Source organism: Chelon labrosus (assembly GCF_963514085.1).
Source record: "Chelon labrosus genome assembly, chromosome: 14".
NCBI lineage: Eukaryota > Metazoa > Chordata > Actinopteri > Mugiliformes > Mugilidae > Chelon > Chelon labrosus.
In genome coordinates, this window is record NC_140347.1 from 23610090 (window position 1) to 23626577 (window position 16488).

Genomic DNA, 16488 nt, shown 5'->3' on the forward strand with positions numbered 1-16488 from the left:
TGTTCTATCTCAAATATTTCCCATCCCTATGACAGAGGAACAACAGGGGGGCGTGGCTTCAACACCGACACACACTCCCACACACATACACAAGGCGACCCAGAAATAGAAAAAGAAGAGATAGGAAGGAAGCCATGTACCAAGTCGGACAGATTTGTGACTATTATAAAGCTGATGCCACCACCGCAACAGCAGCATAAAAGAATGGTACAAGCAACTAAATATAAAGAGGCGTACTGTATCTGTCCCTCAGCTTTACAAGCACAATAGTGGGCCAGGAAGAGAGACCCGCCCCAGTGTACAGTAAGAGCCACCCAGGCCAAATCCATCTACTTTATTGGAATTCACCGTTTCCTCTCTCCAAAGCGCTGAGTAACACATCTTGTCTTGGATCATCATCATCATATTATTCTACATGTAGGATTTTTTATTTTCTTGCACAGCAATTTAGCTCAAAAAACCTGCTGTTAAGCTGTAGCACCGTTCCTAACTTCAATTTTAACATCTGAAGCTAATTTTATTCAAGAATGAAAGTATACCCAAGAATGTAATGCAATCAATATGTCTGGAAGTGCTTGTTGACAGCAAGTCCAATCTTTGATTTTATTATTGCATTTTTTCTCTCTGTGATACAAACTGAACAATAAACCCTGTGGAGAAGTGGAAAAGTGAAGTGATATGTAGGCCTACTTATTTAGAAAGAAAAACAACAAATGTTTTATAGGGTTCATATATTATGAAGCAATTAATTCAAAACATAGAAGGTAAGACTCACCTCAGGGCTTACAGTGTTCAGCAACAAATGTTGGCTTCACAGAAAAGGTTTTGGAACCACTGCATTAAGAGATGTTTACTGTTGAAGTAAAATATTACATTTAGTCAAAGCATTAATCAATAATCAAGAAATCTTGAAAAGATAGTGTTTTAGTATACCAGGCAATCACAGGTTCACAGCAATTGTGTATTTGTCGCCCTCTACTGGTTAGAAAGCATCACTAGAAAAAACCTTTCACCTTCCAAGCTAAAGTACAGGTTCTGCTTTGTTTTAAGACAGTTATTTTAGTAACTATAGTAACAGAGTCTGCAATCAAACTGTATACTTTTGCAATGTTCAATTCAATTCAATTATATTTATATAGCGTCAATAACAATACAAATCATCTCAAGACTCTTTACAAAACCCGGCCTGAAACCTTGAGCAGAACCCAGCTCATATGAAGGGACCCATGTGCCTAAGGCCAGCCGGGTAGAGACAGAAAAGAGAGAGAAGAGAATGTTTGGTGCATTTAAACACCTGGAGAAACCCCATGCAAGCATGGGGCTAATAAACTTTATCCAGAAAGGGCTGTTTATTTTTGTTTTTTTTTAACTGACCTTCGAGTTAATCACATATAAAATCATCCTTTAACTCTCTGTATTATAGATAACCTTGAGCTCACTGGAGGCTGTTAAGCTGAGTTTAGGGCCGCTCTCAAACCTTATTTATCAGATAACAGACAGATGTAGTGTCAGAAAGTGCCGCCCACCCACCAATCAGTAACAACTTTCAGTCAAAGTCCTTTAGTTAGTCTTTATAGCTGACATAAAGCTCATACAGTTCGTATCTCGCCTGCGTGCACATTTAAACCATAGAAGCAACATTTACCTGGCGACACTCGCTGCATGATGATGGCGAGAGTATTGTTACTGCTTGGACTGGTGGCTGTGGCCACGTCGTACGCTGTGAGTATTTACCATTTACAGTGAGCATTATATCCATGAACTGCACTGTGGCTGACATTGATTTTGTTTGATGCAGATACCAGTTTCAACTGAGGTACACGGTAGGTCATAAATGAATCTTTCCTGAAAGACATGACAGTTGTTGGAGGTGTTGAAAGAAATCTGAGCTATGTCTGTTTATGTTACAGAGGTGTATGAGAATGGTGAAGATGAGAATCCCATCCTAAATAAGGGTGAGCTGCAAAGTTGCATTACTGCATAGTCTACACACTAATGTAGTGATGTGTACAATGGCGAGTAATTACTGGATAGTTCATGTTGTTCTCACTTGTGCTGCAGGTTCAGACGGCAACCTCTTCGAAGGGGACATTTTGATTGCTGTAAGTCGTAATTAAAGGGAATTATTTTGATGATCTCTGCTAACAGTTGATAAGATGTTTCTTGTGCGTATTTGTGCATTCATCAGGTTTAAGATCACAGTTTTTTAGAGTCATGTTTAAACACCTTGTTTATGCTACAGGAAGGAAAAAATGCCCTGATCGACAAAAGATACAGATGGAAATTCCCCATCCCTTACATCCTGGGTGATGATCTGGGTGAGTTTCTTTAGTATGCAGTACACTCTGCAGAACGCCTTTTTAACTACACTGGTGTTAAATGCCTCACTGTATTTGTGGCCTGGAGTGGGAGCCTCCTAATTTTCCAAAAGATATGTAAAAAAGCACCTTACCGTGTCTGAAATAAATAGCCTGTCCATTGTTGTTTCTCACACTCCCCAGATCTGAATGCCAAAGGCTGCGTCCACCAGGCGTTTGAAATGTATCGGCTCAAGTCTTGCGTCGATTTCAAGCCTTACGAGGGAGAGAAGGCCTTCATCAAGTTTGAAAAGAGAGGAGGGTATGGCAGTAGTTCCACACTTTTGTCCATAGCCATAAAAAAAAGTCTCTGCGTTCAAGTGGATGCTATCTGGCTCACATGACGCTGTGTTAACAGTTTCACTTTGATCAACTAATCACTTCTAATGCTGAAGTGGTATTAGGTGTTTATATCTTCTCCAACTCATGTCATATCTACTGTGTACCACATCTTTCTTTCTTTTATGAAGAATTATTAATTTCCATAGTCCTGTAACTCTTTTTTTCTGGACCTGAATCAATTAAACACATCAAGATCAGTCTAGCAGTGCTTTACTACTTGTAAACAGTTGGGCCATGTTGGGCCATTTCTTCAGTAGCTCTGGAGAAGCTTTGTCAACACAACCAATTGTGGCTGTGTCGTCAGGGTGTTCTCTTTCTGTACTTGAAGACTACAGCATGGAGTCTGAGTGACTGAAAGTCATTCTGAGTCATCAACTTTAATCAAATCCTACCTGCGTCATAGGTGCTTCTCCTACGTTGGCGTCCAGGAGAACGGTCAGATCTTGTCTTTGGGGACGGGCTGTGACCACAAGGCGGTGATCGAGCACGAGCTGCTCCACGCTCTGGGGTTCTACCATGAGCAGTCCCGCACGGACAGGGACGACTATGTCAACATCTGGCTGGACCAGGTCACACCAGGTTTGTTTAGCAGCTTGATGTTCCATAGTTTCCTTTCATGCTCTGTAAAAGCATTTTTAAAAAAATATTATTAATAGTAATGACGAAAAAATCTAGATTAATTTAAACAAAGAAATGGTAAGCTGCTGCATGGCTATCTATCTTATCATTGCCTTTCAGTGGTAACTAAAATAAATTCCCTGCAGGACTTGAACACAACTTCAACAAATACAACGATGACTTCATCACTGATCAAAACACACCATACGACTATGAGTCCGTGATGCATTACAGGCCGTTCTCCTTCAATAAGAACGAGTCCGTCCCCACTATCACCACCAAAATCCCAGAGTTCTACAACATCATTGGTCAGTACCTTGACTTCAGCAAGATGGATGTCTTGAGGCTCAACCGGATGTACAACTGCTGTACGTATATTATTTATTATTTAACCGAAAGCGCGAGAATTGGGATTCAGTGCGTACACAAGTCCGATAAACCTCCAAATTCATCACTCTCTTCCACCACAGCCGGCCCTCTCACGCTGCTGGATCAGTGTTCCTTTGAGTATGCGAGTATCTGCGGGATGGTCCAGGCCTCCTCTGATGATGCTGACTGGGTCCATGCCAAGAGCAGTGTGGGTGCTGAAGATCACACACTCCTTGGAAAATGCAGAGGTCAGAGCTAAAGAATGTTTCTTATTGAAATAACTTTTACTGGCAGACATAGAAAGGAAAAAAAAGAAACCAAATTTAAAGTGAACGCTTCGGTTTTCTTTTTGTTTTTTTCTAGATGCTGGGTACTTCATGTACTTCAACACCAATACAGGCAAGCCTGAGGAGTCTGCTCTGCTGGAATCCCGAACCCTCTACCCCAAGAGGAAGCTTCAGTGTCTGCAGTTCTTCTACAAGATGACTGGAAGCCCCAAGGACAGGCTGGTGATCTGGGTCAAAGTGGATGATGGCACAGGCACTGTTCGCAGACTGAAGAAAATACACAAATTTTATGGTATTTACATATATTTATGTTTATGCATGATACATTTTTCACAGTAACTGCCATGAATTTTCCAGCAAAGGCCTGCAAACACAGCCTTAAAGGCAAATATTCATTTGAACATTTGTTTAGCTGCTCAGTGAGCGATAAGTAATATTCAAATCAAGTTGTTTTTAGACATCCTCAAGCATAAAGGTGCACAGTTATGAAATGTGCTGACAGTTAAGAACTTCTTACAAGCACCGCCATGGGTGAAAGTGAAGTAAAAGTTCCTCATGACCTTTCTGTATGCTCAGATGTTCTAACAGAGTTAGAATAGGAATAGGTTTTTAGACTAAAGTGAACAAGACAAACTGTTCCTTTTGCTTCCAAAGTTTAGGCTTAACCTAAGCAAACTGTTGGCTCCAGTATCTTAATTTGCATACACAAACAAAAAATGGGGCACAGAGGTGTGGTGGTTGGCACTGATGCCTCACAGCAAGAAGGTTCCGGGTTTGAATCTATGGGCCAACTGGGGCCTTTCTGTGTGGAGTTTGCATGTTCTCCCTGTGTCTTCCTCCCACTGTCCAAAGGCATGCTGGTTAGGTGATTCTAAATTGGTCGTAGGTGTAAGTGTGTCTCTCTGTGTTAGCCCTGCCTTAGACTGGAAAGACAAGCGGTTACAGAAGATGAATGAACGAATGACAAGTTTTAGTTCATATTACTGTGAGTCACCCACTGTAACATTTTCTTTGCAGGGCCAGTTGACCTTAACTGACTTTGGTTCTAGCTTTCCCCGTATTTTCTAACCTTTATGCTAAGCTAAGCTAAGCTTCTGGGTCCTAATTAAAGGCCTGTTATGAGAGTAGTGTAGAGCTCTTTATTTGACAAAAAAGAAAAATATGGGAGAATGCCTTAAGACACTACTTAAACAATGAACGATTTGTTGTCGCATCCCCTTTCTTGTTACACAGCGGATTCTGACCACACATGGAAGATCGCCCATGTCCCACTGGAAGAAGGAGTGAAATTCCGCTACGCTTTCCAAGCTGTGCGCGGTGACCCCTCTGGCTCCGCCGGTGGCATCTACATCGACGACATCAGCCTGAGCGAGACGCGCTGCCCCAACGCCGTGTGGAGGATCCAGAACTTCTCCAAGATCATGGAAACGGCCAACGAATTCACGGTTATCGACAGCCCCCGTTTCTACAGCCCTGAAGGCTACGGTTACGGCGCCCGCATCATGCCCTTGTCCACTTACAGTGATTACACAGGGAACTACACCGGCCTGTACTTTCACCTGGCCAGCGGGGAGAATGACGCGGTGTTGCAGTGGCCAGCTGTAAACCGACAGGCCAGGTTGGTGGTGATGGATCAAGACCCAGATATTAAGCTGAGGATGTCCACCGCTCGCAGTCTCACCACTGACATGAGGAGTAAGTGCTTTGTGGCCAGAGGGATTAAAACAAGAGCAGTACACCATGACCAATCAATCAATTAGTCAAACTTTATTTGTATAGCACTTTTCATACAAACAAAATGTAGCATAAAATGCTTTGGTAATCCCACCTGCATCCCCCAACCCGAACCTCCCACCCCTAAGGCTGCTCTTAGAGGTCTACGCTATCTGCTCACACAGTGATTCTGCCCTTTTGTTTCCTCTAGCATCAGATGGAAAGCTACTTTGGGACAATCCCTCCAAGGTGGGGTTGTATGACCCCTCCTGTAACTGCTACAGAGGCACATCGTGGGGTTGGAGGAACTTCATCAAGCACTTTGACCTGAGGAGGCGCAACTACCTCAAGAACGACGACCTCATTATCTTCATCGACTTTGAGGGTTAGTGGGCCGCGCTCAATAACTGTGTGTGAAAATGTTTCGTGTTTTCAAAGACATTTGAATAATCTCTAGTCAGGAAGCAGACATGTCCATAAACAGTTTCTACTGTATGTCCACAGACATAACATCACTGATCAAAACAGAAGTTCCCATTAAGTCAAACGAGTAAGGTCATGCAGACCTCTGCAATGAAACAAAGGTAAGACAATAGGCATGTTAATGTTTCACCTGGCAAGATTACATCACATGATTATGTACTTTCTTTGTTTTTTTTTTTAATTTAAAATGGATTGCAGCATATGAAGCAGACATGAGGAGAAAACTGAAGATGAAGAAAGAATCTACGAACACGGCAGTATCACAATAAGATGCAAAATAAAACATTTTTGGTTATATTTAGCATAGACATGTGTACATAAAATATCCTTTTGCATGCATATTCTTAAAATGCATGCATATGTTGCTTTTAAATTGTGTTATCACTGAAGTGTTGTAATTAAATTAAAATTATTAAATTAAACTCTTAACGCACAAGCCTACGTTCTTTTGTCAATGTGTTTTTTTATTTGACGTCGTTCTGCAAACATGGCAGCCACGTGAGTGATTTTATGTAATTATGTGCACCTTTCCATTTATTGGATTTGATTGGATAAATGCAACAGTAACCAACATGAACCTGATAAGATGTTCCATTGCTGGTTGATTATTAATCACCGCTGGTTCGTCACATTACCATCAATGTGGTCGTCACACAGAGTCTAAAACACACACACACATATAATGCTATAAGTCTGTGGCTCTGGAGGAGCTTAGGTACCCCTGAAGACAGAATCCTGCAAGTGCCATCAGGTCCGAACAAAAAGAATGTTGCACTGTGGGAAATGTAGGGTGCACTGTAGACATGAATCACCACCTCCATCCAGCTCCTCAGATGAATCAAAGTTATGCCCATTTATGTGAATGGAGGCGTCATCATCTTATAAATCTGCCGTAGGTTTATATAAAAAGCCTTTCCAGCTTAGATTATGCTTAATTTTTGACTTGACTTGATTTTTGTTTTTGAAGTCTGTGTTATCTCAGTCCCTGAACTTTCATTATATTGCTTCTTTAATATCAACAAAATCAGCTGCGTTGACAGTTCATATATAACAGAGGAAGATAAGATAAGAAAAATCTAACATCAAACCTTTCATTATAGGTGTCATGGTACAATACGGTGAATGAACCACTCAGTCCTGTATTGTTTGTTGACACATTTACAGCACATGCTTTATGTTTCACTCAAACTTGACAGGCAGCCCATCCGATTATTGTTGCCCCTGTCGCACAGAGGTCAGAGGTTTATATACCAATAAACACCAAATCAGCAGGTTTATGGACCTCTACATCAGCTCGTGTCACTCAATCTGAAGTGTTACACGTGTGAAATGCCGGTTATTCATTAAAAACAATAATCCCGATCAAAGTTCTTCTCCGGCCGCTGTCTTCATGGGCATGCTTATGCTGGAATCGGAGAAACACAATTCTGTGTGAGTAGAGACATGGGCTCTGGAGACTGTTTGAAGAAAATTGCGGCTCTGATTGGAGTCTTTGCGCTTTTGAAGGTAGGGAATCTTTCAAGAATTCAGAAAAAACAGGAATGGTAATGTCCCTGCTGAAGGTTTGACTTATTATGAATCTCTTGTGTGCTAGGTGCAAGCTCTTCCGATGCCCACCGGTTGGTTTCTCTTAACTTTTTCTGACAAAATGCACAAGCTATTCCGTTTTTTTCTTTTATTTTCTTTTAATAGTAAGTTTATCTTCCAGGTAATGATGCAGACGCAGGTGAACTGAGAGACGACATACCTGACATCAACAGAGGTATGGTGTTTTAGCCTTGTCTGATGCTGATACACTACACTGTGATTTGTTTCTAGATAGTCATTTTTTTTTATTAAAAATATATTTTACACATTTCTAGAGCTGAATCATCTGTTTGAGGGAGATATTGCTGGAGATGTAAGTATGCAGAGTCTGTGCAGAAACTGTACTCGTCAAAAACTAGAAGTCAAGAACTGAATGTTTTCAATGCGCCCTTGCAGCATAGCAGAAATGGAATCCTTGATGAAACAAGAAGATGGACGTTTCCCATCCCTTACATCCTGATGGATTCTTTAGGTACACTGTGCACGACGGAATACATTTCCACCAACGCATATGTGGACGAACGTATACTGATTCGTAAATTGTTTACCCTTACTTTAGAGCTCAATGCCAAAGGTGTGATCTTACAGGCGTTTGAGGAGTACCGTTTGAGATCCTGTGTGGACTTCAAGCCCTATGAGGGAGAAACCACTTACATCTCCTTTACCAAGCTGTCTGGGTGAGCTGCAGTGTGCCACATTGACTCAGGAGTGATCTCTGCTGTTGCTCAACTTCATGGGCGGGGCTGTTATGTAATCAAACTTGAGCCATTAAAGGGATGGTTTATTTGAAGTAGGACTGCACTGACAATATTAACACAGCTTTACTGCTAAGATCTATGTTCTTTTCAATTTTTTTCCATTATACCACAAAGATTACCTGAGTTGGTGGTCTACCACTGACTCGATTGCTCAGTTTGTTTGAGTTGTTGCGTGATTTTGGTTTGTTGACATGTTGGTTTGGATGCTAGCAGTAGACCATGTTCTGCAACATAAAGCGAATGTTTTTGTCAATGGAGTTTGGTAGATTTGAGATTTGAGGAGAGCAACGTAATGGCTACAGTTACCCATTGCGATGGACTGTTTACCATCAAGGTAAAGCTGTGATAGTACAAAAATCTAACATACAATGAAACTGATATTGACTTACTATGGATAAGCGCCTCATACCAACAATACCCTAAACCAAAGATCAGGAAATGCTGATGTGATGGAATGCTATTTAAAGCTCAAAACAATAACAGTAACAAGATGTTTTTAGGCTGATTTAATTTATTTTTTCAATTTCGTTTTAACTGTTCAGCTGCTGGTCATACGTTGGAGATGATAAAAAGGGCCAGAATGTATCCATCGGGGCCGGGTGTGACACTAAGGCCGTCGTGGAGCACGAGCTTCTCCACGCTCTGGGCTTCTATCACGAGCAGTCTCGTTCAGACAGAGACGACTACGTTAAAATCTGGTGGGACCAGATCGAAGAAGGTGGGTCGCGATCATTTCATCTTTGTTAACCAACCAATGCAAAAGTGTTACATTTACTGAATTGTAGACCACAATTGAAGGCCGTTGTTAGCCTAGTGTAGCCAAATTTAATTCTTATCCGAATATGTAGTAAGTAACACTCTGTTTGGATTTTATTATGGGGAGCGTTTCAACCAATACAGGAGAAAAAAATACCTCTGCACACATATGCATTGCATAGTCCTACAGTCAATCAGAGCAACTAAGTTTGTGACATGAAGTGAGGCATTAAGGCGTTCAAATTCAATTCCTCTGTGCTCAGATGACATGTATGACTACGTCACTGTAATGGGTTACTACCATCACCACATAAAGCCTGTCCTAATGAAATGAATGCCCCAGCAGATCTGCTGGAGTATAAAAAACAAAGCTTATTAGCTTGCACTGTAACTTTAGTTTGTTTGTAGGATGTACTTTGAATAATCATAAGTTCAATTGACATTTTTGTGCTATTTAAGTACTGGTTGAGAATGGGAACCTAAAACTATTGTAAGCAGCTGTGCCTTAAATATGCATAACTTTAACCTTTCATATCATTTAAAGGGGTGAGCTGTATGAAGAGTTGCTATGAATGCTATGCTATATTCAGAGTTTTGATACCTCGGCATAGGCTTCACTTTTCAACCGTGGCGGTTGCCTTTTGCTTAAGACTTAAGTTAAAAAATCAGCAGCAACGTTATTTTGAAATCAGCAGTTAATAATCTCAAAGCAAAGCGTGCTGTAGTTTCCACAGCAGACAGAGCAGCTCAGTTCCCCTAAATAATAAGTTATAGTTTCTGTAAATTTGTCTGGCAGGAAATAACTATATTCATTTTATTTAATGTTTGTAACAACAAATATATTTGGTCTGAACAAGAGTGTTTTGCTAGCAGCTTGGTTGTGCAGACTAAGCTAATATGCTAATGTTCGGTAGGTATAATAACTTCCATGGCTACTTGTCTAGTGTCAGCATGTGTTAAGTATTTTTAATTAGTGCGAAACACCAAACTGCAACAGTGTGTTAGTGGGGGCCTTTGGGTCCTATGACATCACTTAACTGAAAACATGACTCAAAAATTTTAGATACTGTTACAGATTTGTTTTCGGTGGGCTAAGGTAAATTTAGTTAATGTTACTTTCTCTGACCCCACAGGGAAGGCGCACAACTTCAACAAGTACGAGGAAGACTTCATTACTGATCTGAACACGCCATATGATTATGAGTCCATCATGCACTACAGACCGCTTTCCTTCAACAAGAACGAAAGCGTCCCCACAATCACCACCACCATACCGTTCTTTAATGAGGTTATCGGCCAGCGGCTGGACTTCAGCGCTGTAGACATCACCAGGCTCAACCGCATGTATGACTGTGGTGAGTGTTTGTGCCTGCTGACTGTCTAAAGGTTACACTGGTACCTGGTTCATGTCCTACATCTGGGAAAGGAATGTGCTAATGTAGCTGTGTTACCTTACTCATGGCTGCACTAATCAATATTTTTACTGGCTCAAACCTAGAATCACCACCTAACGTGGAAACCCTTCTCAGCTTTTTGGTCTATGTTTGATTATTAGCCAATTATTTAGTTGGCTTTTCTTTTCTTCAGTGCTGCCTTAATGCACTGTTTGGTGTAAAGTGACTTATTGTATCTTTCTGTTTATTAAAACCAGTGTTGTAACTATGTTTGTAATACTTAGCAAAAAGTCACCAACCTTCTGACTTAATCATTTACCGTACACTGGGGAATAAGTTACTGGCATACATTTTTAAAAATTAACAACAAGTGCAGATGCACCAAAGGATAATTGAAAGGGGGAGGTTTTTTGAGTGTACATCTGACTGAAATGTTCTCTGACACAGACGCAATATGGCAGTTATAAGGAGCTGCTTCCTTTCCTTTTGCTATTGCGTCAAGTGAACTACAGTTAACATTTTCCGATTTGTGGGCTGGCTGTTGATTACTCTCCTTTTGCAGCAAACACACATACTCTCCTGGACCAGTGCTCCTTTGAGCTGATTAACATCTGTGGAATGATTCAGAACGAGGAGGACAGTGCAGACTGGGTTCAGACTCTGAGCAGTCCAGCAGCTGCTGATCACACCCTGGCAGGTCGCTGCAGAGGTAAGAAGTAAATTCTGAGTGCAAAGGTCTGTCAGTTCTTAATCAAAAGCACAGGAGTTAGAATGGTTACTTTCTTCACTAAATACTGTCGCAACAAGACATGAGTAAAGTTATGTTTAACTCAGTAATCAAGGCATGTACTGATGGCCACTTCTCTCTTTAAAGATTCCGGCTACTTCATGAAGTTTGATACCTCTACCGGTGCAGTCGGTAGCAGTGGCTTGCTGGAGTCACGCATCCTCTATCCAAAGAGAGACGAGCAGTGCCTGCAGTTTTTCTATAAGATGACTGGAGCAGCTGGGGACAAACTGGTGATATGGATCAGAACTGATGACGGGACAGGGACTGTACGTAGTGTCAAGAAGATCTACACTATTACAGGTATCTTATTTTATTGAGTTGTCCTATCTTTCTATGTTGTGGTTGGTCTAAAGTTCACGGTGTGATTCAAGAAGACTAGTTAATCAGCTGCTTTCTGTGTCTCAGGTGATGGGGATGACGCCTGGAAAATAGCCCACGTCACTCTCAAGGTGACAGAGAAGTTCCGCTACTTCTTTCAAGGCATCAGAGGTTCATCCACGTCCTCGGGCGCCATCTTAATCGATGACATCACTCTCACTGAGACAGTTTGTCCCAATGCTGTCTGGCAAATCCGCAACATCACTGGTCTTCTCGCCACCACTCCTGTTGGCCATCAGCTTAGAAGCAAATGCTTCTACAACTCGGAGGGCTACTCATTCGGTATAAGTGTTTACCCTGGTGGAAGACATAGCGACTACCCAGACTATGTAGGCGTAACCTTGCACCTCTGCAGTGGGGAAAATGATGCACTGATGCAGTGGCCAGCCGAAAACAGGCAAGCAACCATTGTTGTCATGGACCAGGATCCAGATGTTAAACTAAGGATGTCCTCCACAAGGAGCTTCACCACAGGTACCACAAGCAAGGGGGTAGAAAGTTTAATGGCAAGAGGAATGTGTTAGTTCACTGGAGGTATGGCTGGTGGTGGTGAGGTAGTGCAGATAACAACAACAACAAAACCCCTACTGCTGCACTAATCAATATTTTAATATTATGAGAACAAGTTGAAAAGAGTTGCATGACTTGACTCTTCAGTTGACATCTGACCATATCAGATGAACCCAGCGCTCTGAACAACAGACAGTATTAATGATAATCTAGTGAGCAAAGCTGTCAACATGGTCTTTACAGCCTGTTCCTGAGACCCTAAATACCCACCAAATCAGCTGCTGCTTTAAAAACACAACATTAAAACCACTGACAGGAGAAGTAAATAACATTGACCATCTTGTGACAATCCATTGTTCTGCTGGGGCATTCATGTGGATGTTACTTAGACATGTAGCACCCACCTAGACCAGACCAGACACCCCCACCCCATAGCAATGACACTCCTTGATGGCAGCAGCCATCCCCAGCAGGATGCAGCCTGACACATACGCACACAAAAACGGTTTATGAACAACTCAAAAAAAACATGAAGAACAGCACAAGGTGTTGACCTGGCCTCCAGTATCTGTGGAATGATACAGAGGCCCCTCACTGGGACCCATAGGACCCAAAGGCCCCCACTAACAACATTTTGTTGCCAGACACCACAGGACACCCTCAGAAGACCCATGTCCATTCTCTGATGAGTCGCAACTGTTTTGGAGGCACAAGGGAGACCCACACAATATTAGGAAGGCGGTCATAATGTTATGGTTGATTGGTGTATGTCCATGTCTTTGGTGCCAACAATGCAGTCATAGATCACCATACAACCCCTCTAGTTCCTGTCACTTCATTCCCTGTGCAGATTGTGTTTTTCATCTCTTAAAAGCTCTGGCACTCTACGTTGGCCAGAATCTGAATCGCATTTATTTCAACGCATGCTCCCACATACAAAGAATTTGTCTTAGTGTAATAAATAAGAACAGTATAAAGTATATTAAAATTACATTTAAAAAGTCTGTAGGAACAAACAATGAAAACATAAAAGAAACTGCACACATTGCGCATGAATTGTGCAATACCAAAACAAAGTATGTGAATGTGTGTGTGAGGAAGGAAAGTATGTTGACTTACATGGCAGTCTAGTTGCAGAAGGGAAGAAGGGAAGAAACAGTCCCTGTGGCGTGAGGTTTTGGTCCTGATTGACTGCAGCCTCCTGCCAGAGAGAAGCAGCTCAAATAGTTTGTGTCTGGGGTGCAGTTCTTCCTTCCTGCTTTAGTGTCCAAAAGGCGTACAGGTCATGGAGAGATGATTGCAGCCAGTTTTTCGCAGTTTGTCACGAAGAATCCTGTGAATTTTGAGCATTCTGTCTTTGGACTTTGACACCTTCATTTCAACCTTAAATATGCAGAATTCATTCAAGCTTTCCTTAACAATTTTGCCCCTCAGATTCTGCTGCCACTTGGAACAAGCCAACAGCCACATCAGGAGCTGAGTGGGATTCCAGCTGCCAGTGCTATCGTGGTCGTGATTTCGGCTGGAGCACATTTATTTCTCGCAATCACCTGCACAGGAGGAGCTTCCTCAAAAACAATGACCTCATCATTACAGCTGACTTCAACGGTGAGCACATTAACTTCTTCACCGGGTACACCACCCTGTTATTCTTACTAACATTCATATTAACCTGATGTTTCATTAGATTTGACCCACCTGATCCAGACCGAGGTGCCTGTCAAACCAGCCCCTCTGAGCAACGGCATTGCAGAGGAGAGAGCAGTCAGTGAGTTGGAAACTAACCCGAAGGCTCCAAAACACAGAGAAGCACGTGCTGCCAGCCTCTGTCACCCTAACCCATGTTTTAACGGAGGCGTGTGTGTGGAGAGTGGGGGGATAGCCTCTTGCAGGTACGTACAGTTGTGAACTTATTTAACCTCCTCACTTCAAAAACACATTTCAGCCTCATTAGCTAAGTTAGTTTGTTGCAGTGGAATTTTAATTACCACTAGATTTATGATAAAAGTTGACAAGCCAATTTTGATCAGCAAACACTGCTGACGAATGCTTCGAGGAACATGTCCATGCCTTGGACCAGACTCTGAAACTCCTTATATCCCAATCTGATCATACAGCCACAGGTTGCACCAAAACAAAAACTGATAACCTCCACACCCAAATGTGATCCGCTGACAACATCCTAGTGTCAGACACCATCACATCCTCAATTAGAGCACACAGATGTATCTTGGTTGTAGCCTTGAGTGTGGAGTAGTCCATAGACTGTATATAAATATGGACGTCCCCACTTCCTTACATTGGCCAAACTGATGCTACTTTACCGGGGATATGGGTGGCACCATCCTGCAAGTTTGGAGCCAGAGTCTGCGCAATACTGTCCAAAATGGTAAATGGGAGGAAATGGGAGTTCTGTGTCTTGCTGAAGGCACGTGGCACATTCAGGGATTGAACGCTAACCCTCTGGTTTGTGGATATCCTGCTTTACCTACTGAGCCACAGTTTCCCACACTGTACTTATTTATCTATTATTTATATCTATTATTTATTCATTTATTTATTATTTCCTAGTCTCACTGTCCTACAGGACAGCTTTACAGAGCGATTGGCATAGCAACTGGAAGTCATCATAATGTAACATCCTGTTTCTGTAGCATCAAATAAAAAACTGACATGTGAACATGCATCAGCATGTAACTACCTAAAAGGACAGAAGCTATTCTTATAAATTGTTTCTCTATTTGACGTGTATTTTAGTGTTTTAGTTTGGCCCATGTCCCATGCACTAACATGGAGGGGGTGGAGCTTATGACCTATACTGCAGCCAGACACCAGGGGGAGCTCTATTTGATTTGGCTTCACTTTTGAGGAGCTGCTCGGTGTCCATCTTTATATAATCTATGGAATAGTCTGACATAACTCTGAACAATATTTACAGCATGAACAGAAAGTTCACAATGTACATGTCCTGAGTACAAATAAATAGTTCAAAATTCTGATATTCAAGCAGGAGTTTCAGATGACCAGGAGGTGGTTAGTTTACCTTAACATAAGACTTGAAACAACAACAAAATGGTTGCATTTTGGAGTTGTGCACTGAAACTATAACTTGGACTTTAAACCCAAGATTGGAGCAGTAACTTTTTGGAATTTTGTCGTTGGTGTGATGCTGCACCGCAAACGGTTACGAAATACACAGCAGCTGTTACATTTCTGAGTTTGTACCAGTTAAACTAACAAGATGCACTGTGTTCAGGTTAGCTGTAGAAGTGCTGGTAGGCAGAATTTCATCCTATTAAACTGCAGATTTAAATTTCATGACATGCTTATCACTTAGTGGCTTCAACTTCATATTTGGTAATAAATTACTCAACATTTTGACACTGATCATCTGACTGAATCTTAAAAAAAGAATCCCAAAATGCCACACCATTCATTTAAACCTTCTTAAGTCAAGATCTCACAAGTCTGTCCAGCTGGATACTCAATACTACTACTATTGTCAGCCAGGCTGCATAAGACTACGGGCAAAATGGATCTAACGCCTAGCTGTATGTACAGTATATTCATGTGGACACTACAGTTAAAGCGATTAGATATTTAAAAGATCTGTCTGCTGCTTTCCAGGTGTGCAACAAGCCAGACCACCTACTACATTGGAAAGTGGTGTGAGGATGTGAAAACAGACGAAAGGCTTCTGGGAGCTCTGATCGGTGGCACAGCAGGAACTATAGTCCTGACGCTGGCCATTTTCACCGTCATCAGGAGAGCTCAGGACTAATGAGTCACCTGCATTTTGTCCGCAGAGAAATCCCAACACCAAAACAGAGCCAACACTGGAGTGACATATTAGTAGAATATTTATTAAATGGTCCATGTAAATCCTCACTTTCGGATATCAGTCTAATGTTCCACATGTGCTTCTGAAATCAGGATCCCACCCCCAGTTTTGAAAAAATGAAATGCGATCATTGTGTAGTAAAACGTTAGCCCAGTCTGTCACAGTCACATTTTATGATGATTATAGTGGAAACAATGTCAAACTTTAATCTCCCAAACTGTATACTGTACATACTTTAACAGTGTGACAGTGGTACTGTGTGTAAGTTTGGTGTTCCCATGCTAATGTATTCTGAACATTTGGAT

The 16488-nt window shown here is 41.7% G+C and overlaps 2 protein-coding genes across 2 annotated transcripts; both read left to right on the top strand.

Moving 5' to 3' along the window:
* Nucleotides 1-1662: 1662 nt before the first annotated feature.
* Nucleotides 1663-6288, top strand: mep1a.1 (meprin A, alpha (PABA peptide hydrolase), tandem duplicate 1; the record flags this gene model as incomplete). The annotated part of the gene is made up of 13 exons (XM_084560020.1): nucleotides 1663-1722; nucleotides 1799-1823; nucleotides 1911-1955; nucleotides 2062-2102; nucleotides 2243-2318; nucleotides 2502-2619; nucleotides 3103-3278; nucleotides 3464-3685; nucleotides 3788-3934; nucleotides 4050-4265; nucleotides 5207-5668; nucleotides 5898-6071; nucleotides 6191-6288. 13 exons carry the CDS (start codon nucleotides 1663-1665, stop codon nucleotides 6238-6240), a joined length of 1812 nt encoding a protein of 603 aa, XP_084416146.1. The 3' UTR covers nucleotides 6241-6288.
* A 1324-nt stretch (nucleotides 6289-7612) lies between these two features.
* On the top strand, nucleotides 7613-16123 carry mep1a.2 (meprin A, alpha (PABA peptide hydrolase), tandem duplicate 2; the record flags this gene model as incomplete). The annotated part of the gene is made up of 14 exons (XM_084560993.1): nucleotides 7613-7675; nucleotides 7764-7788; nucleotides 7878-7931; nucleotides 8032-8069; nucleotides 8153-8228; nucleotides 8316-8433; nucleotides 9057-9232; nucleotides 10404-10625; nucleotides 11227-11373; nucleotides 11539-11754; nucleotides 11860-12306; nucleotides 13777-13950; nucleotides 14030-14234; nucleotides 15970-16123. 14 exons carry the CDS (start codon nucleotides 7613-7615, stop codon nucleotides 16121-16123), a joined length of 2115 nt encoding a protein of 704 aa, XP_084417119.1.
* Nucleotides 16124-16488: the final 365 nt, after the last annotated feature.